The 24,029-nt window shown below is 41.3% G+C and overlaps 1 protein-coding gene across 3 annotated transcripts in view; it reads left to right on the forward strand.

The window, feature by feature from the left end:
• GRID2 (glutamate ionotropic receptor delta type subunit 2) overlaps window positions 1-24,029 on the forward strand; it is a 565,730-nt gene that overhangs the window by 501,022 nt on the left and 40,679 nt on the right. For all 3 annotated transcript variants that reach the window (XM_005498033.3, XM_065062416.1, XM_065062415.1), the window contains one exon: window positions 9,974-10,140. In XM_005498033.3, the coding sequence (XP_005498090.2) occupies window positions 9,974-10,140 (167 nt within the window). The remainder of the gene's footprint in view (window positions 1-9,973; window positions 10,141-24,029) is intronic.

Consider the following 24,029-nt stretch of genomic DNA (forward strand, 5'->3'; position numbering starts at 1 on the left):
GTTGTGCTGAAAGCTAAATGAGGGAGATGGTTTTCTTTAAAACAGTATCTTATTCTTGATTAGCTTGATCATTAAATCATTTTGGATTTAACAAAGTAAGCGGCAGATGGAACACAAGGAGAGCAGAACAACAAAAAATACAACATGACATGAGATCACAGAAGGGAATCAAAGTAGACAAACCAGAAAGTAAATCTAAAGAGCTCATACCAAAATTCTGGGTAAAATAATGACATATAAGATACGTTTGGGAATAACAACAGTTGTGGAAAATTCTCAGGGTGATATTTTGCCTTTCCATAGATGCCAATAATGATCTCATGCTGTGGTGCTGAAAGTCTCCTCACATTAGCAAACGTGATAGCGGTTTCACAAAATTAAAATGAAGTGTAGTGAATAGAAGTGGAAACATCTGCCAGGCCTGTAACTCAAGATCACATCGATTCTTTGCATCTGGTGGGTTTTACGACCCTTCTTGCTCTACCTCTCTGCTCCCAAACTTATGTCCTGCTTTTCAAATTCTTGGTATTTTATACGTATCATTATGTATCATCCAGATGCATTTTTGGCTGAAGAGAGACAAGTCACATCCCAATAACAGAGAAACTTGTGGAAGGTTTGGTTTGAATTTCTTTCCAATAGTCGTCCTAGGCCTGGTGGAGCTTCTTCAGTCCCCATAGAGTTTTACATGGTGCACTTTTGACAGATGCTGTGTCGAATTTTATTGTGTCCCTTCGTGATTGGTATCGGACATACTCTATACAGCTTTCAGCATGTTTTAGTTATTACAGCTTGACACGGTTTGTAAGCTATGAGGTGTTCCTAACGCCCCATGACAAGTTTTATGTGACTGCAGTTTTGATTTAATCGTCACATTGTACTCAATCTGTAGATTTTTCTTTCTTTTTATAATGCACTTGCTGTATTTTATGCCTTTGCAGGTCTCTGTTTTGTCTCTTGGTTCATCCTAAGCTCTGCTCTGAGTATGTGGCCCATGTAGGTGCAAAGTCCATTGAATTATTACGTATTCAGTAGCTGCCAAATGTAGATGACTGTACTGGGCCTTAGATTCCCATTGAACTTGTATTATTGGGCTCTAAATAATTTGAAATATGACAAAAAGCATAAACACGGCGAAAAAGAAGTCAAAAGAGACAAGATAAAATACTGTTGTGGTTTTGTCTTCTTCAGCTACAGTAAAACACACTCTTCATAGATATGTCATACATAAGAAAAAGGAGGATATATTTTCCTGGTGGTGTATTTCCTCTGCTTTCTTGTCGCATCTTGTGAATTAAACTTTTTTCTAAAATTTAAAGTGAAAAGTTAGAGCCACAAAGGTATTACACTGGAGATGGCGTAGATGTCCATCAGTAGGAATTATGCCTTCCATTTGGGTCTGAAGGGATCATGTTTTCAGCAGAAGAACCCACGTGTGTGAAGTTGCGTTTGCGTATGATGTTTCAATATAACTGAGCAGAGAAAGGAGATGTATCTCCAGCTGTTTGTGCCTGTTCAAAAGCCAGAGAGAAACCGCAGTTCTTCACCGCATTTAGTATATATTTGTCCAATGTAATCTCCCTCTTGTGGCATAGTTCTGTAAAAGAGAATTTAAGTTAGGTTATGGTGTAAACGTAACTAACAATTAACCATCAGTTTAGATATTAATTCTTCTTATGGTCAAAGTCTAACGTGGTTTTCAGCAGAATAAATAAAGAGGCACTGAATGAGATTGCATTTCCTAACAAGGGTAGTGGCGTTTTCCAAGCCATCCCCACGCAGACACTGGGTGGTACCTGCTGTACATTGGAAGAGGCGCTAAAACATCAAGGTGATGATTTTATGATGCTGTTGCTCGTGGTTTTCATGTTGCTTTCCCATTGTTTGCTGCTGACTAATGACATTATTTCAGTCACTAGAGTAAGATACTCACCGGTGTACATGATTAGCTGGGCACTCAGCTTTCAATGCCGCCTGCACAAATACCTGATTTGCAAGTGCATCGCGTAACTAAGAATATCTCAACTCACCCTCCCAATTCTAGGGGAAATGCTACTGCATTTTAAGAAGGCAAACCAGCTGATTGCCTTGTATCGTCGCAATTAAAACTGAAAAATCCCTGTACCAGCATTTTTTCCATGCCATGAATATTTTAGCTCCACTTTTCTCAAAGACACTTTGGTGTTTTTATGAATACGGTAAGACTAGGAGAATTATTTGACTTTGACCCAGTTGGATCGTATTTTTCCAAAGGATGCCACTGACACAAAGTATACACATCACATTCAAATGAAGTAAATAAGTAAGACTGGCTGACTAATTGCATTATACTCACCAAAGAATTATTCTGCTTGTTTATGATATGATGAGTTCTCATGGCGCATTTTGTCCAAGTTTGGATCTGAGAGACTTGGGCAAAACATGAGGAGACGTAATTTCCACCATTTTCCAAACTTAGGGGAAATCTAGAGTGAAGCAGGAAATAAAATTGCTTATTGTATTAATGATTCTATTTATATAAGTTTAGATTGGTAAGATGCCCACAAATATATAACTACTAAACCAAACTTAGTTGTCATAAGGGATTTATCCACTGGATTGTTACAGTAGTTGAAACTCTGTAAGCAAAGAGGTATTTTTATTAAAAATTGCTTGTCTTGAGTTCTACAATTGTCAGTGTATCATAGGATATTTCCATCTTGAACTATTAACTATTGATGAAAATGTTTTTTTCATTTTGAAATGTTAATCCATTGCGAGGAAAATAATTAAGGTAGAAGTCAACTTTTTTGGAATAAAATGTTATCCAGTTTGGATTTCTTAACTGGTTTTGGTCCCAAAATTTGTGACGCTTTTCCTTAATTCAAACTCTTGAAACTCCTTGTGCAGACAGATAACTGATTTCTGCCCAGCTCCATTTATCACTTTCTTCGAGCAGAAGCTCAGTGTTTAACATTATCTCTCTGAGTGTGTGTCAAGTGTACTGCCCAGGAATTTCTATTGATTTCTGTTGCAGAAGAAAGAAGGGATTAGAAATCTTTCCTGAAAAATATCAGTCCTGAACAAATCCTCCATCATGATAAAGAATTGAGTGATTGTCTTACAACAATCTATTTGTTTTGTAGTTGATGCTTGGCTGCTCGCTCTTAGTTCTGTCAACTATAAACTCATTTCTGACATCCGAGCTGTCGCGTGGCCAGGTCAGGATGAACTAGAAACAAATATAACGGGAGCCTGTGACTTGCACTTTGTTTGTTATTTACAGAGGGGTGTGAAATGAGTGGTTTAGCCTTAGATGAGTGCAAATGCCTGCACAGGTTGTAGCCAGCGATTAAGACATGTTCAAGAGCAGGGTCTCCAAAGACCCAACAAGCCAGTGACAATGGGCAGTGTGGTGGCATTAGGAACCCAGATGTTAGAACAATAATGGCTCTTAAAACACCTGGGCAAGAGATGCTTGTTGAACACAGAGGGATAAAATGGTTTAAAACAAGACAGTTACATTATTTTGTGTGAGTAGAGGGACATCCCGAGTCCCGTCACCACTATGAAGGCGCTCAGAGCTCTTGTATAAGGAATATAAAAACCTGAAAGTTGTCAGTTTCCTTAAAATAAGCTTCTGAAATGAAACTCTGTGTTTCAAATAAGCTTTTTCTAGAGGGTTTTTCAGTAACGTTGGCAGTTTTGCAAAGAATGTTCTTGTAGTGGAAGTTCTCTTACAGATGATGAATGGTTTTGATGAGTAGTTTTTTGAATGTTGATGGTTTTTCTATCCTTGCAGTTGCTATTCACTAATTAATTGAATAAGGAACGCTGCCCAAGAATTGCACTAAGATTGTCTCTGCCTCTACCGTAAAGCATGAAGACAAGAACCCTTCAGTTATTGTCATGCTGGATTGATTTCATTTAAAGAGGGATGCTGGTTCTCTAAATTCACCCGCATTTATCTTCTCCCTGATACTTTAATCCACAGAATTTTACTTTTTCACACAAATTGAGGATTGATCTGTGTGCGTTTCCTCATTTAAATGTTCTTTTATTGGGAATTCACTGCCACAAAACTACAGATAAATCAGAAGGGAGGAGTCACTTTGACTTCTGGTTGAAATTGGCCTCGTTATTGAGGCTGCCACTTGGCTACTGCAGATCTGGATTTTTGAGGAACCTGAAGTGCTTTCATATAATTTGTGTATATGACCTTCACGGGTGATACCCTTAAAATACTCTCTGTTAGTATCTGCAAGCACTAAGTTGTCATAAAATAAATTAGACGCTGGCATATTAGAAAAAGAAAAGCTGTTCCTTACCTTTCCAAGGTCTGCTTTGCTGCGGTTTTGTTCTTCCTGTTGTTTTTTTCTCCTGTTTCTCATCCATCTGAAATTAACGTTGGCCATAAAGAACCTGTGGTTGAGCTGCGTGTCGCCGGTGAGCGCGACCTGCTGCCTGTTGAGTGCTTTGCTGTGGTTACCTGCAGGAGCTGCCGGCTCTGTTCTCTGCCCTCAGAAACTGTACCTTTGATTGGCCTCCGCTCTGCTTGTTATTTGCTTTCTTGTACCTTATAAGATGCGTTTAATTACAGTGGCAAAATGCGAATGCACCAAGCAACGGAGCAATTCTAACACCAAGGCGCCCTCTCATTACAGAGCTCTCTTACCTGAGTCATTCTTCTAATTCCGGATGAATTATTCAAGGTCTGCCCAGTGTAACAGGCGAATGTGTGATCATGAGGCTTTTTTTGGCAGATTGCTTATGGGGAATTAATGCTTTTCCTGATGAAGTTTTATCTGGAGCAAATAGACACGCCACTGAAGCTGATATGACAATGTAATGAAAGATAAACTTCATACTGAAGAGGAGATGAGGATGGGATTTCTAACCTCTTCTTTCTTCCCCTGAGCTCCCCGGTGTTTCATTTCCTGCTGCTCTTCACTCCTGGGCACGATCTCAATAACGCTTTTAGAAATGATTCTGCACTTTTCTGTTTGAATAAGTGCAAAGAGTAAGTTTCACTGTTTGTCAAATAGTGCCCCTTGAATTTAAATATCTTGCTATAGATGCTTCAAAATGACATCCTGAAGGGTTGTTGTTATTATTATTATTTAATTAGCTGCTTGCCTTGGTGACTGAATAGAGTTTTATGTATGAAAGAATGTTTATTCTGTGCTCTAATAGCACCACGGGGATGTAGCTCCCATCAGATACTGCAGAGAGCTGTCAGGCAGATTCATATTCCGCCTCCTGGATTGTAGGGTTGCATTTCAGTCCAAATTCTGCAGATCCCCCAAATTTGAAACCTTTGCCCCTGGAGAAAAACAGATTAGCAAATAGAGACTTTCCCTGAAGGCAGAAGAACCGACTTCTGCTTCAGTCCGATAAACAGCAGCTTTATTGGCCTCTTGGAAGAGGATTATGGAGATCAATGTGTTTCCATTCCCTTCTACTGAAAACAGCCGCCGTTGTGAACGTTTGGCAACATCTGAAAACATAAACATCTAGATTTAAGCTTCCAACACAGATTTTATCTCTGCCTTTTCCCGTTTTGGAGTACAATATCCACATGATGTGTATGAGCTCTCACTTTTATATTTGCAAGTGTTTGTTCCATTTTGCTCCCTCTTCTTCATTCCTCATGTGACAGCAGCCTTGGCAAGGCTGGTTTGTACCATGGAGTACAGGAAATTAATATCATTTTAATCAGTTGAAACAAGAATTCCCTGGCCTTAAAACTATTATAACATATCTTATGCAGAATAAAATATTTTAAGGGAAAAATAACTACGTGTTCTGTTTAACCTGCAGCCTCACATGTGTAGTTCTTTTTATTTCATGAGGATTCTTTGTATTGCTTTTGAAAGAATTTTAAAATAGAGAAAAGATAATGTCCAAGAATTCAAGCATGAAAAATCGCAGTAGTTGGTTGGTTCTTATTTGCCACTATTTTTTTCTGAAATGTATAATTTTCTAGACCTAGAAATGTGGGTTTAGGATGCTGGAGTGGTACACAAATAAATTATTCAGCTTACCCTGCATGAACGGGTTGGCTATAAGAAGAAATACTCTCCACATCTGTTTTGGATGTAAAATATGTGCACATGCAACAGCGTAGTGGCTCTAAATGCTTTCCTCATATAACTCAACTGCGTTTTGGTGGAGGCATCAAAGATCAATTTTAACTGATATCTACAGGCAAATAAAAATCTCGTAAATGTGCAGTGATGGAAAATAGAAGTATCAACAGCCTTATAGCAATATCTTACCTTCTGTGTGCTGATGGCCCCTGTTCTGTGTAACGACTCTTTACAGTAACTCCGTTGGAATTGCTCACAAAACCTCCCAGTTTCGCTTAACCAGCGCGGCGCATGAGTTCAAAATACCCTGATGAGCCACTAACAGGTTCCGGTTTGCCTGTAGTTTTTCTTTTGCTATGGCAATAGTCATCAGATACTCCAAAAATCTTGTTCGCCTCTGCCATAGTGACAGTACTGGTGGACTGGGAAAAAACACCAATATGACAATGTGCAAATGGAGCATCAGGGATGCAGATCTTCTGCGAGTAGCAAGTTATATATATTACAAAGAGCTGTTTCTTTTTCCAGTGAGGTTTTGCCTTCGTTCAGTCCCCATAATTGATGGACTGTAAGCTCCTTAACTTCTTGTTCATAATGTTCATTTTGAGGCTCGAAGTGGAAGTCTACAAGAATGGAAAGCTACAAAATATGTGCTTCTCACAGTAAGAGGGAGAGAAGGACATAGGGGTTTGGTTGACGTTTTGTCCTGAAATTCCCTTCTCTGTTCACACAGAGCATCATCTCCCCTTTTAATAGTATAGCTACCCGTTAGAATTGGTGAATCTCAGAATGGGAATCGTGTGCCTCCTGAGCTGCCAGATAACTGGATCTCTCTTAGCGACACAGGTGTTCTTCTCATTTATAAGGTTTGCGAGGAGAGATTAAAGAAACTTATATCCAGTCCAGCTAAGTAACAGAAGGGTTCATCAGCAATTGAAGGGCGTTAGCCCCAAAGTGCGAGTGTCTAGAACTGCAAAAGGAAAAATAACTAAGAATGACTTAAGAAAGTTATTTTTAAAAATATATAAATACGTTGAATAGCAATCAAAACTGTTAGACTGAGGAGTAATTCCGTTAAGAGAGCGGTTGCAAGCCTGACAGTTACAACTTAGGTTTGCTTCATGGGTTCGAATTCCCTAGATTTGTAAAAGGACAGGGCAGAAATGCTAAAAAGGATGTATTTGATTGCATGGAGCAATCATGTGTTGGAGATAGACGGCTGGGGTGATCCCTTCTGGCTCTTCAATCTCTTAGCTGCCTGGTGCACTTTGACTGCAGCTCACTGTGATCTTATCTACGAAAAGTAATCTTTGTGGGAACCTCAACTGGGATATTATCAGGTCTGCTCTAAGGATCTTACATACACCCCTTCAGCACAGATATTATTGACACTAAGTGCTTTTACCGCTTTTAAATGTTCTCGCTGCATGAGTTGTTTTACAGCGAGGCAGCCAAATCAAGAGGGTTTTTCCTGGCCAGCTGAGAAGTCTCTTTGCAAGCACTTTAGGTGAATACAATGCACTAGGATGTTAAAAGGGTGGGTTAGACAAAGGCAGGTGTCAACACGTAACCCTCTGCTCTCGCCATCGCCTCAAAGGTTATCTCCCTGCACTAAAACTACTCATCTTTTTGAACCCCACCTTTCCGTAATTCCTTTGTTTGGAAAGTCCATTTGAGCCTTTTTAGGATTCATTTTCCCCCTTCTGATCTTCGGCTTTTGTCTCCCCATTTCCCTCCCTTGCCGCCTGCACATCGTGACTCTTCCAGGCTGAGTCATTATCCTTTCAAATACTCCTAGGACGGGCTTTTTTCTCAGTCACGCTGTCTATTTCTCAGCCAAGCGGTGCTTGTAGGAACATCAGGGCAAGTGCAAACCCACGCTAGGAAGAGCTCTGCGAACTCAGTGCCGGTACGACAGGCGTACAACTTGTATCGATTGTTCACAGTGAGTTCACTTCTGTCCCTCATTCCCTGGCCATTTAGATAGACCTACAACTCCACTGGGAGGTTAAGTAAAATAAACAACACAGAAAACAGCTTTCTTCACTGTTTTTGAAACAAAGAAATAAACTTAACAGCAGTGTAAATTATACTGTTAGGTGTCTTTTTTTTAACTTTATCAGCCATGGGAACACTGGGGATCATCCTCCATAAGCGCTCCAATGACTGGGTGCTCTTGTGTTCCTTATATTCACGTAATTATTATATGTGCGTTACAATTTTTGAAAATTTTGGCACACAGTACATCTGTACTAAGAAATAAATGATGCTAGTTACAGTTGTTTAGTTTCTTACTTACAATACATCTATTATTAGTTAAATATAAACTAAGCACTCTGTTTCTAATCAATGTATCACTTAATCTTCTGTCTCCTTCTTGTCATGCAGAAGGATCCAAAACCTGAGAGCATCCCCTCGTTTTGCAGGTGGTCAGAAAGCATCTATCTCCTGACAATTGGTTAATGATGGGTACATCTTTTGTAACTTAATCACGGTGTACGTTAATTTGGCAGCTTCTCTTCATTTTCGGAGCCTGAAGATTAAAACTGATCCAGTCCTGCATTTGTGTCTGTGTGTAGTTCGAAAATAGCTTTTTTTTATCCTGCCAATTATTCGGATTCCACAGATTAAATGGCTCCATTTCTGCTCCACAATCTGCAGAAATCTTCCCTGTACCATATCTGCGAATGGCAATAGGAAGAATTCCCTTTCCAGGCCTGCGGTGCCTAATTCAGATTGATTATGCATGAAAAGGAATGTGTCCCAAATGCAGTCGCTCCTTGCGCGCTACATCTTGTGAGCAAGCAGCCGCCGTGCCTTGCTTCGGTAGTTTTTATATGTAAACAGTCTTTAAAAACATAATCCACATAGTCAAAGCCTAATCTAAATGATGTACTGACATTGCTTAGTTTGATATGCTGACTTGGTTTTGAATTCTCCCCGGATTGCCTGGCCTCAGACGGCCTTTCTGTGTTTGGTTTGCTTTTGGCTTAGCTGTCACATATTTGTTCCCATTAGATGCGCAAAGTCAGTGGGTTCAGCCTAGTTTTACAGCTTAGTTGGCTAATACGGCGTAGAGAGTGAGCCAAGCAAAGGGTCAGAAAACAAGCACGATGATTCTTTAGGTTTGACATAGAGATCAATGGAACGGAAAACAGGTAAAAGATCTGGTAGAGCAGCTAGAGATTTGGGTTTTTTTCAGAACAACTTGAGTGGAAATTCACTCAAATTGGGAAGGATCATTTTAGACTGAAGTTCTGTTTTTAAAACCTTGCTTCTCAACAAATGCTGAAATTTTGTATGCATCTCATATTGAAATGAAAAGACAAATCTGGATTTGTTTCAAATGTGAATGGATAGTAAAATGTTATTTCAAAAGCTTTTCAAGATAATGAGGTTTTTCTATTTGTCGTAGTCAAACAGGTAAAATGTCTTACCTCATCTCACTATGCAAAAGTCAGTGAGGATATACGAAAGCCCATCACACTGAGAAAAAATAATCCCAAACAATCTAATTGGCACGATCTTGCCCACAGTTGTGCACAGAGCCCAAAAGACAAGTGGGTGTTCGTGTCATCCATGGTGACCTGAAGCAGGACTGAAATGTGGACCGTGTTGAAGGGTGGTCTTCCACCTGTGTGGCCATGCCCTCCTTCTCCCAGTGTGAACACCTACCTTCTCTCTACGTGGTTGTTTTAATGGCTCAAAGAAAAAGCTTAGAAAAACCAGCCAAAGTCCCGTGTTGCACCAGTCATGGGGCATTTTCTGTGCTGGTAACTGTTGGGCACCCAACTTCACTGTCTTTAAATAACAGATTGTGCTGAAACTGCCACGTTTTTAGGTGGCTTCACCTCCTTTTCGCACTCGACAGCCCATAGTCTGAGCTCTTTGTCTGTTTACCGCAGGTGAAACATGGGAACTACGCCTTTGTGTGGGACGCGGCGGTGCTGGAGTACGTGGCCATCAACGACGCCGACTGCTCTTTCTACACGGTTGGGAACACGGTTGCGGACAGAGGATACGGGATCGCACTGCAGCATGGCAGCCCCTACCGAGACGTCTTCTCACAAAGGTAAGGCTTCGGAGAAGGAGGAACAGGTCTGTCTCCCAGCTATGAAACCTTCTTTTGATTGTCTGTGAAGGACAAACATCTTGTTCTTGCAGTTCTTTTCTTACATAGGCGTTCATTTCCTTGAAGACGTAGGATTGTTCACTTTTCTAGAAACTGCATTGAAAATACTTCGCGTTGCTCTTATTTGAAATGTCCTTGTTTCTTTTGGAAAACATTAATGAGATAAGCTGAACCTCATTAGGAGAAGAATGAGGAAAGGGCTCATTCATTTGTTATAGTGGGACACCGTAAGTCAACCTCTGCTGTTACAGAAGCCTTTTCTTAAAGAGAGAAGAGTAAACTTGGACGCTGATGGAAAAACTGAAGGGAATGAACGACAACATTTGATGTTTCCGAGAATAGACTCCTGTTAGCACCCGAAAGCTTAGTTGCTTATCCCAGTACTAACTGATTTCTTGGGCTGCAAAAGTGAGATCTCTAGAGATGCTTCTGGCACTGTGTTTCTGCTAGGATCAGAAATCCTGTATTAAATGTACGTATTATGCCTTTGCAGGATTTACACTTCTGTCTAGTATTGATTCCTGAATCGAGATGTGTGCAAAATGTAAAAACGACCAAATATTTTAAAAGTGCAATATTTGCAGTCTGGTTTTTAGGGGAACATGTGGGCTCATCTCATGATCCTCTCTCATTCTGAACGTATTCTCAGCCTAGTTTCTCGTGTTTTGTGTTAGATGCATGTAACAAAATTTTACAGTTGCTGTGATGGAATTTCTTTTGTCCAGTTGCTATAATGAACAGGAACCTTTATGTCATATGAATATGCTTCGTTCATGCTATTGCCTTTGTGTTCAGTCCATAGAATGACGTAGGGGGAAAAGGTAGTCAATGAGTAACAATATGCAGATTCAGGGGAATCAGTCTGTATTCACACATTGTATGAACAGAGACGGTTTGAAATCTTTGAATCTGTTCTATATTGGGAGGGATTTGGCTGAATTTTCTGCTGACAGAACAGTAACATGGTGCAAAATTCACAGGGTCAACGAAATATTTAATTTCAATGAAATATATATTTCCTTGTTTATATTACAATCAACATTATAGGCAATCGTTTGCTGTATACTTTAATGTTCCAGCCATCACCAAACTGCCCCTCAGGGGCTGGTTCTGACATCGTTTCTGTACTTGTTATAGTTCTCAGTTCATGGGGAAATGGTCGTGGCTGGTTCTGGTGAGCGATTATCATCTTTGTTGCCGTATTCAGTACCTGGAGAGGCGAAATTACAGCTTCAAATACGCTGCCTTTAGCGACTTCTGGATCATTGGTCTGTGCAAGTCTGACATTTCCAAGCATAATTTTATTTCATAACAAAATTTCAGCATTTCAATGTATTATTATATCTTGAAGGTGTAGGAAAGCAGAAAGAGGCATAAAAATTTGCACGTATATAGCTCTTTTTATCTGAAGATCTTGGAAGCAATATTCAAATATTAGCATCTCTCAGTGGAAAGTAAATGCCATTTCCGTTTAGCGCTTAGGGAATCCATAGCATAAAGAGACTTAAGTGAATTCCCAAGGTCAGATGTTTTTCCCTGGTGGCATCAGGGGTCATTGGAACTCAGATTTCCTCATTTTCCATCTCCTGCTGTAGTTATCAGAGTTCAGGTGGATGAAGAAAGGGATTATTTGCGAGATACAGGAGGCTCTGAATGGATACACAGAACTTAGCGCTGATGAGAAAGTGACTCGTTACATTATCAAGAGTAACGGTTGAACAGGAAAATTATAATTTGCTAGGATGCTGCCTACTGGAGAACTTAGAGAGCTTGAGATATATGTTCTAAAAATATGTGTGCTGCCCTATAAATTTTTATTTCTATATTATGAAAGCATATTATATTGCACCTCTAATTATGTCCATAGATATAAATTTACAGTTTGAAGCTGTGAAACACCATATAAGAAACAAACACGTGAAAGAGAAAGCGTGCTTACAAGGTAGCTGACAAGGTTTTGTTCTAAAAAGCCTTTAGTAGCGTTCCCTATGATTGCTTCCTTGTGGTTTTCACAAATCATCCTTATTTTTCTTCCTAATGAAAAGGCTGGACAACCTTCAGCTGCTGCAGCCTGCATGCTAAATAGAGAGGGAAATAGATTTCACTGTATAGGATTAGCAAACGTTCACATGAATATTTCACAGTCTTTAATGCAGTAGGGGACTTGTTGGAAATATGCTGGCATTTCTTGATCTTTCCCCAAATAAATATATTTATGTCAAAATACAGGGCTTCTCTTTTATGAAATTGCATATAAAGCCATAAGCTGCAGAGTGTTAAATCCCTGGGGTGGAGCTGTGAAAGGTCTGACGAGCTTACAGGAGATTTTGGGCTCAGTGCAGGAAACATGGGCACAAGTTTAAGGCTTAAGTATCATATGGGAATGTGCTGCCGTTGAGGTACGCTTGCTTGCTTTGGCTCCTATTGTGTTTATTGTACAAATATAAGGTGATGTCTTTAGAGGGAAGGGTGAGTGCTCCCACATCTTTTGCCTAGTGCAGTTTAAAATCAGAATTATTCTTACAAGTGCAAGCTTGGGTGTAGTGAAATATTAGCGGAGAGTCTGGCAAAACGCACATCACTCAGAAACTCCACGCACATTTGCTGGGCTTTTAGGAGATTAATTCCAGCCACAACACAGAAGGTGAAACCCTCTCCAGGCTTCTTCTTTCCAGACTCAAGGAAATCCAACATTTTGGGGGTGAACAAAATGTTTTTAATGAGAGAAGTTAGACCATTCGAAGTGCAATATCAATATGCTTTGAAACAAAGCATTTTGTGCAGATACAGTTCAGTAAAGGGGAAGGATACGCGTCTGAAAGCGCTGTAAAGAAACTGTAAAGGCTTTTGAGACCTTTCTTTTCGCATGCAGAAGATCTCTTCTAGGCCAAAACAAAGCCACGAGCAGCAGCGAGTGCTCTGGCTGCAAAACGGAATTGGCTTTTTGCTGTATTGGGATGGCAAGGTGGGCAACTGGGGTCCCACGTGGTTGCCATGACTATCCCGTGCCTAATAACGCTCTCTGGAAACAGCTGCTTCGAGTCCATCCTGAAAATGGATGTGTGGCTGCAGCACAAATAATGCAGAAAATAATCTGGGTGACGTTTGAGTGATGGACCTGTCGTAGTGTCCTGGTGACTGTATTTGTGTGTTGCAGACCTTAGCAAACACGTCTGACGGTTGATGCGCTCGCATGGATTTCTGTCCCCTTTTCTTTGCCAAGACTAAGATTTAACCTTCTGAGCACCAGCAGCCTCAGGCAAGCGTGTCAGTTTTCTCTCTATTTTTCTTTCAAGGTAATGACAGGGGTTGTAATAATAGGAGCTGCCAAATTTCCTGGGAGAGCTTGAGGAGGAGGTGTCATTTGGTTCGTAAAGAACTGTGGCGCTGACACTAAATTTGGCACCATTAAGAAGTCTTTTCAGCTCTACACTTTAAAACTTCCATTGCACCCCTGCAAGGAATAAATATAATTGCAAACTCTTTCCAGAGTAGTTCATAGTTTCCTACGGCGTGGCAGCGATGGTGCCGGTTTCTGGTGGGGGACAAGGAAGGGGCGGCAGCAAAGCGCTGGGATCGTTCACGCCGCGGCTTTCTCTTCTGCTGCATCGCAGTCCTGGCCACGCAGCGTTAGAGGCGGAGGAAACACTGATTTCATGCTCATCAGAGGCCAGCAGCCAGCTTTTCACTTAGGTAACCAGCTGTCAACACCCAGCGCTGCTGAAAAATCAAGCCATAGTCGGTTTGCGTCCCTTACATCCCTAGAGCATCCCTGTGCGCTCTGCCCCAGGGACTTAACTTTTAAATCAAAGGAAACGGTGGCGGCCCAAATAGCACTCACCCCGGCCACGCACAAGCTTGTGGACACTTAATATTGTCTGTGTGGCAAAAGAAGCAGCAGCCGTCACATACCTGCGGGTGGGCACCTGTGGGATGCGATGGCGTATTATACGGAAGGTGCAACCACCATATAGTGTCTGCAGAAACCTCAGATTGAGTTTGGCATCCATCACGTAAGGTGGCAGAGAACTTGTGCTGCAGCTAGAAAAGCCAGTCACTTCTTTCTGTCCTGGGGGGAAAAGAAGAAATGGAGACTTATAATGATTTCACTGTGGCAAGCCTAAGGACCCCTCATTAGCAGCAAGCCTTGCACTTTCAGATGTTCAAAACTTTGGAGGCGAGGAGGAGAGCCATCATGTAGCATTTCAGACTCTGCCTTAGCAAGTTATTAGAGTTATGCTTTAAATAAATAGTATAGATTTTCTCTTTTTATCTCATCAGCAAAAGCCTGAGTTTTAGAAAGTTCCTGCCCTGAGTCATAAATCTGTGTTCTCTCTGTCTCCTCGATATTAATTCTCTCTCCTTAGATTTTCGTTCTGTGTCTCAGAGGTCACTGGTGTCCAAAGACTCCAGTGCAAGGAAAGTTACCTTCTCTTTAGCTACCTTGATTTCTTTTGCTGAGTCCTTGGGACTGTGTACCCCTTTCTTTGAGGAGATTCCAACACCCCCCCTTAGAGTGGCCCTTACTATCTGATTTATCTTTTACTAACTGTGGGTAAAATAAGAGGTTTTTATTGCGTCCCAACCCTGCAGAGGACTGACTACAATGATCTAATTGGATTTTTCATTGTTAAATACAGTGATCATCTGAAGAACAGTGGATTCCTTAGTAAGAGCTCAGTTTTCCTTTGCTTCTGTGATTTACTTAGGACTGCAATGCTGTTCTGAGCTGTATCTGTAACATTCTGAGTAATACAGCAGGAAAAATAGAAAAATCCCCCTCCAAGGATCTTTTTTCTTATTATTCCAGAAAATCAGAATACTTTGCAAATGGGGAGAATGATTGGACTTGAAGCAAACTCCTGAATTTAAATAGAAAACTTCCATTCTTAGAGCCTGCCCTCAGATCACGTCACAGTTCATGTAACTGAAATGAGAGTCTGGTCTTAATTGAGTCAGATATAGTCACTGTTAAGAAAAGCCTTAACTTAAGAGCAGCTCATAGTAACAAAATAGTTTCTCAGGTAGCAAGGATATTAAAAAAAGCCTGCAGTAACACAGCAATGTAGTATTTCTTGACTGTCCAAAATTACACAGTCTGTCCCTACTTCTTTCAAGTCAAGTGTAGACAGCTGGACTCCTAGGAGTGAAACTCAGAATGGCATCAGGCCCTAGACCTCAAAACACACCCACCTTCCTTTTTCCTGGCCCAAATCCTCCGAGATAAACCGCAACTGGCCTCGGTGCTGAGTAACTCACCTTGTGGATGTGCTGCTTGGACACACAGGGCGTCTCATTCTGCACAGCCCGCTCCCAATCCAGGCTTGAAGACCTGTAACCTCAAATAGGTTGCAAGAAAACATGTAGCTTCATTCTGAATTTTTCAAAAGGCATCCATTGCTTCTTATAAAGCTCTAGCAGCTTTCATCCCCCTGCTATTCTCCCTTCTTGTTTCCACCAAGCCCACGACCATCTGATCCAAGCTTCCAGCCTTCTGCACGTTGCTAATAGCGTTCCCCGAGGACCAGACCATCTGACGTTGTCCCTTTGCATCCTGCTCCACTAACTGCAGGTTCTGAAGATTCCTGCACCGTCATCACAAGTGTTTTCCTGGCTTTGTTACCCGTTCGCATCTCGCTTGCTGGCTGTAGGACTGCGGAGAAGCTGTGGCTCCCACACATCGCCTTGTGCAGAGCAGGAAAAAAGGGGTTTATTGATTCCTGGTGGTGTGCATCTGGTGCTTGCAGGTCTCTGGTTAGACGTTGAAAGAGATGGAGACGCCTACAGAAACGCAGTCTTCAGTGACTTTTTAATGTGCTGTAATATTAACTGATGAGGTGGATTAAAAGATTCTGCAGCAGGTCTGAAGTTTGTAATAGACACATAATGGAGAATTAATTAGTGAAAACATATAAAGGCAGCGAGCAGTTTAGCGGGCTTTTAAAATATACCGTAATATTAATTGATGGGGTAAGTTAAAGGATCCCGAAGTGGCAGTATTAAGATGAAGCATGAAAAGAAAACCTTAAGGGAAAGGCATTAAGTCTTCCTGCCTTCGTACAACATAGATCCGTAAGGATCAGAGAATTAGGCTTTATCGTGGGAGGGCACCTCTGCATCCAAAGGATGTGGTGGTGAAGGAGTTGCGGCACGTTGGAAAAGAGGTGCCATGAAAAAAAGAGCTTCAGGCCTTCTCTTTTGCCTCATCAGTGCTCATTTTCAGAAAGGGCACCGCATCAAAGTTCAAAAAGGCAAGCCAGGAAAGCTGTTTACGCCTACTGATTCCCCATCGTTACCCGTGAACCGCCCGAAGAAAACAGCCTAATTATAAAATGCTAAGTTGCCAGTATGTATCGCTTTGCAAGCTATTTCTTACTACTTTCTATCCACTTCTGTAGCCTTAGGCACCACGGACTTGGCATGTAAAATGGCCAGATATTACTCAGCAACGTGTGTGCGGTACGGTCAGTGGAAGGAGTGTTGCTCATCCAACTCTATGGAACGAACCTTTCCTGTAAGCTGAGTTGTTAATGCGTTTTAAAGTTTTATAGAGTAAGTGCACGGCTGCAGAACTTGAAACTGCTTGGTTATAAATCTGATGACACTAAAGCTAAAAGAAGCCTCGGTGAGTGGCTTCCCTCCAAGAACTTGCCTTTTTATGAATTCCTAGAGAAGAGGTTAGGTTGGCACTTAACACACACTTTCCTGCAGTACGTTTTGTTGTTTTGTGACTCGCTTCTCTTACGTTTGTGTGAGTCAGCCTCAGCTCCTATGTCTGGCTCAGTTGGGCGGCAGTCTTGACTTTACAATGGGGTGGAAAGACAGTACAAAGCTTTCCCTGCGGATGGGAAGGATCCCGGCACGCAGCTGTCTTGCTGACAGAACCGTATAACCACAAGGAAGTGTTTAGCTCGCCCATCCCATCCCAACACTACCTGCCGGAGGTTCCTGCCTCTTGACCTAAGTTGCTCAAAACACTGGTCAACCTATTTCAGTTAAAATGAGTTAAAATAATACATCTTTCCTAACCTGTTTTGTTGGCCCAAGAGGTAATTAACCTTTAGCTGGACTGTAATGCTAGTGTTCAGCTGGTCCTATTTTCCAAATAAAAACGAAAACCTTTTTCCTGGAAATAAAGCTTGTTTTCAAGCTGAAATATGTTCTGGTAAATAGGGAACTCGATGGTATGACAGCTAAGGGGGTTTATCCATAACCGAGCTGAACATTTTGCTTCCATGCATGGAACTGCTGCATCAGGGGCTGCCTGAGCCTGCAGAGATTTCCCCCTGCCATAAAACGCTTTGCTGCTCTTTGTCACTCATCCCTGAGTCATCAGTAGGCGAGGGAAGGTGCGAGCTTTGCTTGGTGACCTCTCTGAAGTTTGGACGTAGAAAAAGGGAAAAAGAGCGTGTGGAAAGTCATAGAATCACTTCATTTGGAAGAGACCCTCAGGATCACCGAGTCCGACCATAACCTAACCCAACCCTAGCACTAAACCACATCCCTAAGAACCTCGTCTAAAGGCCCTTTAAGCCCCTCCAGGGATGGTGATCTAAGGAAATGCGGTTGTCAGAGAGGACTGGATGAGCTGGAAGGGGAAGATGGGGTGTGGAAGCCTTTACTCTCTGAAATCATGGGGCCTCAGGAGTCTCGAGGAAAAAATCCTCTGGGGGTGAGATATCGCAAGTCACGGCTTTAGTGCCAGGTTTGGTTAGCCCAAAATTAAGCGGGGCCTTCATCCCAGCCATCGTAGCTCTGATAACTTTTACAAAAACCAAGTGGTTTTCCAGACCGAGGTTTTGTCCTTAAACATGGCTTCGTTCTGCTTTGTCACTTAAGTGCAAGCAGAAAGAAAGGATTATACAGCCAAGGAAAAACTGTGCTTGCCACTTTATTCATAAAACACTTTAGCAAAGTGCATTTAGTAATTTGCCATTGTAACCACCTGCACGTAGAGCTTTCAGTGCACTGCTCTGACACCGTATTTAGTTCATACTTTGACTGCTCAGCTAAAACTTCCATTTGTATGCATTTATTCTGCTTCACCCATTATGTTATCAGTCACTTTCTATATTTTAAAGCCACAGCAGTCTTTTTCTGACATACATTTGTCAGAATGAACTGCCTTGATTGCCGCTATTACAGACTGCAGTTCCTGACTAAGGGAAAAGTCGTATGCAGAGGCAGAATATTGAAATTGCTCAATAAAACAATAGATACGCCAGAATAAAATTAGACTGGATGAACAGAAATAGATGCTTTAAATGAAGAGCCAAAATAATTTACAAAACAAAAAAAATGAGAGGAGGGCAAGGCAGGATTTGTAATCCCACACAACTAAATTAATCAGAAAAAAATATATCTCTTAAGTGCATATGCATATGTCAAACTAGCACACGTGTTTAAGAGCTTGGCTAGTTCACTCTAAAAGCCCTTCCAGTTTAGGACTGAACCCAGGGGGAAGCACGCTTGTTTGGAAAGGTAATGACCCTTTTTTGCTCATTGTAATTAAAAAAATAGATTTCCTTTTATTTGCTGCTGTTGTCTTCAGCTCAAAAAAATAGTATAAGAATAGGCGAATTTCCAAAGCAGTAAAGAAAAGCTGCCACTTAATTAATTGTAGGTAACTACATGCTTGCACCCACCAAAGCAGAAAGGTTTCAACTAGTAACAGGCATGAAAGGGCAAAATACGTTTATTGGATGCAGTCTCATAGATGGGATGTGTAAACATCACCAAAAGGATCATTGGTATCTCCAAAGACGTAAGATTCCTACATAAAGCCGGTAAAATAGATAAGCTGTTGTGGTTATGGGTTTTTTTAATTAAAAATTCTAATCTTTTAATTACAAAAAATACAACAAACAACTCCATTGCAGTAATGTTTGGAGAGAAAAGTAGCAGAGTAGCAAGCACAGATTTGCAGCATTGAGAGCAGGGATTAGAAGTTCCTGACCCAGGACAGAATTCATTTGGCTCTGCTTGTGGTATGTGTAGAGCAGCCTGTGAGCCCTTGAGTAGCTGAGGAGTATACACTCTATCTTTAATATTGTTTGGTTGTATTAATTTCCTTGAGTTAGAAAGGACTTAAGTTAATTAGCAGCGGATCTTCAGATCATGGAATTACGCCAGATTTATACCGGTTTAGCTGACAGGAGAATTTAATCCTATAAATATGTCTTTGGCATAATTCAGATGTAAGGCTCAAGATTAACACCCCCGTGAAACAGGGAATTTATGTCCATGTCTTTTTTTGCGTGTGAAGTGCTGTGCAAAGCTGCAGAAACGTGTCCTCGCTGACAGTCGCGCTCGTGCGGTGATCCGGGATTCCACGAAGGTGTCGGACTTCAGATTCTTCTGCTTTCCTCCACCGCTTTATATAAATCTGGAGAAAATCACAAAATCCATAGGAGAATGGCGATTGGAAATGACGCATGGTCACAACCCAGAGGAAGTGAAGCTTTGTTGATCTTCTTTGTGCCCCTCTTAAATTAGAAACACCTACCACACTCATTTTACATTTCTTCAAGAGGAGCAATCTTGCTTCAAGTTAAATGTAGAAGGGCTCTTGAAAACAAGGGATTTTAGAAGCAACCACTGACAGGTGTTTAACTCAAGAATAAATAATACCCATGGCTGTATAGGTAAGTAGGTCGCTCTGCTGGCAGCAGCATTTGTATTTTGTTTTCACCCCCAAAATGAAACATGTAGCTGGGCAGTAACGTAGCGATGGCCTCTCCTTCAGTTTCACAAGCAAAGGGGCTGTCACTCCAACTTGCAGCAAGAATGAATGACATATCCAAGGTAACTCCAGCTGGCAAAGCCCTCTCTTCTCACACCGCCCCTTTTCTGCCCATTTTCACAGCTTTTGATTCTTCATCCCTAGCTCAGGCCACGTGGCTTAACTGTTCACTTGCTCTAAGACCTTTTTTGGGGTTTGGTTCTGAAGATTTGCTTGCTCACAGAGAAGCTTCCTCATCCCCCACACACACTAGTATCTTTTTCCAAATTCGGGAAAAAGTAGAGATGCCAGCCCTTCATCTTGGCTAGGCAATGATAAGCTCCTTGCTAAAATCTTTAATGTTAACAGCCGTTAATATGCATCTAGCTGATCCTTTACAGGTCGAATCTTAACAGTAATGGTGTGGGTTATCTCTGTGTAAACAGCGCAGTATCTTTATTCGGCAGGAGAAAGGCTGCGGGTCTGCACTGATATATTGATCTGGATAAAGAGGATAGTTTACTCCTATCTGGAGGCACCTTCTTAAAGTTGAGTTTGTGATGCTTGCAGGTAAAACTGATGATTTACCGTTTGTGCATATGGCAATATACCCAGTGTGCTGCCTACAAACCACAGTCTTTTTCTCTGTAGGCCTGATGCTGGACTTCATGAGCCTCTTGCTTTGCTGCCAGCACTACTGTAAATATTTCATTTGGGCAAGGCAGCTCCTCATTTCTGTCTGCTGCTCTTTTTGGCAGCGGCATCGCTTTCATTCGGGGCGTTAGTGGTGCTCGCCTGGAGCCGTCGTTGAGCGTCCTTGGCAGGACTTGCTTTTCTAGAGAGTTGTTTCCTGGCTGAAGTTTTGTTACCTGCTCGGAACTGGAGCCACCGAAAGGCTTTCTTTCGAAGAAATTTCAGCTGAGGTTTTGGACTTTGTTTTAATAAATGTAGCACTTTGTGGTTGAAAAGCAGTACAATATTCAGGGATTATTTTTAACTCGAAATAGGGAACAAATTATGAGATTTTAAAGCATTTACTCAAGGCCTTGTCAATCAGAACCGCTGCTTTTAGCACGTCTTTTCTTCTGTTACTCTGTCTGTGCCACAATAACTACTAGCTAGATTAGCTGGTATTACCTAGATACTTAAATGTCGGTAGAAACTCTTACACTGAAATCTTTGTTAAAGTTGAAAGTAGAAACCCATTATTTGATAGAAATAGAAAAGAAAGCTTGTAATAATTCCAGAATCAGTCATCTTGAAATGCAGAAAGTCTGAATTAAGGTTCCACATCAAAGAAACCTGAAGGTAAGGGATGCTATTAATCCAGTCAACCAACTCCAAATCAGCCCTATAATGATGTCATGCAGTTAACCTGTGCTTATAATTAAAGCATTTCCTTAGTTATTAGAACTTGAGTAGATAAAAACAAGCGTGCTTATTTCTTTTCAGTAAGATGTTAGATTTTTGTCTTCAGATGATTACTTTGTGGCAGGGACGGGAAGGCCGGTAAGCTGAATACTTAGGAAGTTCAAAATGCGTGGGAGGGAGGTGCCTGATCCATATTTGTCCTCTGAAAAATCTACCTCTGCCTTTTCCTACACCAATGGGAGATCCCGTGTGGACCAGGATGCTGGTCTGGGTGTTGTAATGGCCTTTCTGTCCCTACTGTCTGCAAATGTGGTCGCTTCATTTTAAACCGCTCTTCCCCTGCTGCCTTTCTCCTCCAAGCTTCCAGTTTGCTCCCCTGCAGCATCTCTCCATCCTACTCAGGGCACTTAGGTCACCCTCATCACCATATGTGGATGCTCCAGCCTGGGCCGTCGATAGCCCCAGGACACCCAGGGGATCCTCCAGATTGCTCGCTGTCCATACCGTGAACCCACAACTAACTTCCCGTGATCTGTTCTACTTCATTACACGGCTTATTGAATTCTGCTGGCGGTGTTGTCTTTCACACTCTTGGGACCAGCATCAGTTGTCATGGCAATTACTGTTGGATGGTTGCAACTTGTATGCTCGGAGCAGGGTAGGAAAGCTGATGGCCAGAAGAAGCAGCGGTTCAAAGAAGCATAAAATATCTAATACTGCTCAGTGACCAAAATGATTGGAGCTGTAGCAGTTGGTAGATTGACTTCCAATCAATATCCTGTGTGTCTTTCTCGTTGGTTCCTAAATGAATATTATTCATTTGGTTTTTAACAATCACAATGACATTTGAAACAACTGATGAAAGAAATGGGTCATTCTCTATGAAGTAATTCTTCAAGTTGCTATAGTATAATAGTCATACAGCTGTTTGTTTATGAAGTGAAAGCAGAACTAAGTCTGAAAATCTCCTTGCGTAAGCTTGAAAAAGGTCCATACATGGTAAGAGCACGCCAGTACCGCTAACCGAGCTATGGGTTATTTTTACCAATGACAAACACAAAACAGAAGGCTTCGTACTCTCAGCTACTAAATGTCTCCATCCACTAAATTTCCCCCTTGGGTATTTTGTTTGTATCGACTGAGGAAGTTGTGATGCTTGTAAGTAGACATAAACTAATAAATAAAATGCAAGATAAAGCAAATGATGTAAACAGGCCAGGTGCTTATAAGAGTAACCTGTCATCAATACGCTTTTCAGTAAAACGATGACAGTGAAAATTAGTAGAGTGGGGCCTTGAAGCAATATTACAATGTATACCTCTTTTCTTAAAATAAAACAACCCTTTCCATGAAAAACAAATCTGGGAAGGAGGAGAAGTTTCAGTCCAGAGCTCTGTAGACAGCATCAAATAACTTAGTTAAAATTTGGAGAAAGTGTTTCACAGCCCTTTAAGTCAGATACACTCTGTAGGGCAAAATTATGTCTCTGGCACATCGTGGCATGAATTTGCTATTTTACTGAGCAACTCGTCATGTGCAGGAATGTTTTGAAATATCTCAGGTTGCTTGACGGTGTTGATTCATGTTTAGACAAAGAGGAGAAGGAGGATCTTTAGTCTGTTGATTGGCAAAAGCATGGGCAAGAGTTCTCTGCTTCTTGATGCTTCGTGTGTTTGTGGTGAACCCCTCTAAAGGGAAAAATGGGCTAATAATACCCATTTCACTGGGGTCTCGGGGGAATGGATCCAGGTTTGTTGTCTCACTTGCGCTGACAGTTTTCTGATTGATGGCATTTAGGGGAAGTCGAAAGAGGATTAAAGCCTTACGATGACGGTTTATTTCAAGAACATGACATGTTTGATATGATAATAAATCCAGACTTTTTCTTCTGTGGCTTTTACAGGCTTGGGGTTGTTTAGGATGAAATTATGGGTGAAGCGATGGCTGAAGTCAATGGTGTTTCTCAGGCAGTCAGACAGAAGGTGACAGGAGCCATTAGAGAACCCTTGGCGTTTTTTTGCTATGGATAACTTGACAGTAAACACAAAAAGAAACTAATACTGTGATGATTCATTTCATGTGGGAGGCCAAAACTTCGGAAGGCATTTTGCCTTAACAGGCTCTAATTTCATAGTTGTGCTGGCACTGTGTATCAAGGATCGTTGTCGGCAAAAGGCACCAGAAATAGTGGTTTGAGATTACAGATATTTAGAGGACCGGTGAAGTGAGAGTTAATCATATATTCCTTTGTGGACATGTAATGAATGAAAGTGCTTCCCAGTGTCATGTTAGCACAGAGTAAAGAGTGTAAAATCCTCACAGAAAGGAGAACCATCAAGCCATCAAACACTTGGTCTTGACTCACTAGTATGTGTGGTTTACCCACTAATAATAAAGCCAGAGTAATAGTGTTAGAAGCCTCAGTACTACAAGTGGGTTGCTGTAAATAACTATTTGCTGGACCGGGAAGGCTGAAGGAAACCTTAAATTTTTAGTAGAGTCTTCAGGGTCTCACCGCGGTGAAGTTGTCATTATTAATATCCCCTGTGGAGCTCCAAAATAACTTTGCATTCATTCAGCTATTTATATGCTCACTTAGGATAATATTTTAAGTAAGCTTGGTTGGCGTAAATAAAGTTAATGTTTCATTACTATTATATAGCTGGTTTTATTTAGAAAAAACACTTACTCTAGGCTATTGAAAGCTAAACTGTTTTCAAGAGCCAGCCGTTGGCAG

Source organism: Columba livia, chromosome 4 (assembly GCF_036013475.1).
Source record: "Columba livia isolate bColLiv1 breed racing homer chromosome 4, bColLiv1.pat.W.v2, whole genome shotgun sequence".
Classification (NCBI taxonomy): Eukaryota; Metazoa; Chordata; class Aves; order Columbiformes; family Columbidae; genus Columba; species Columba livia.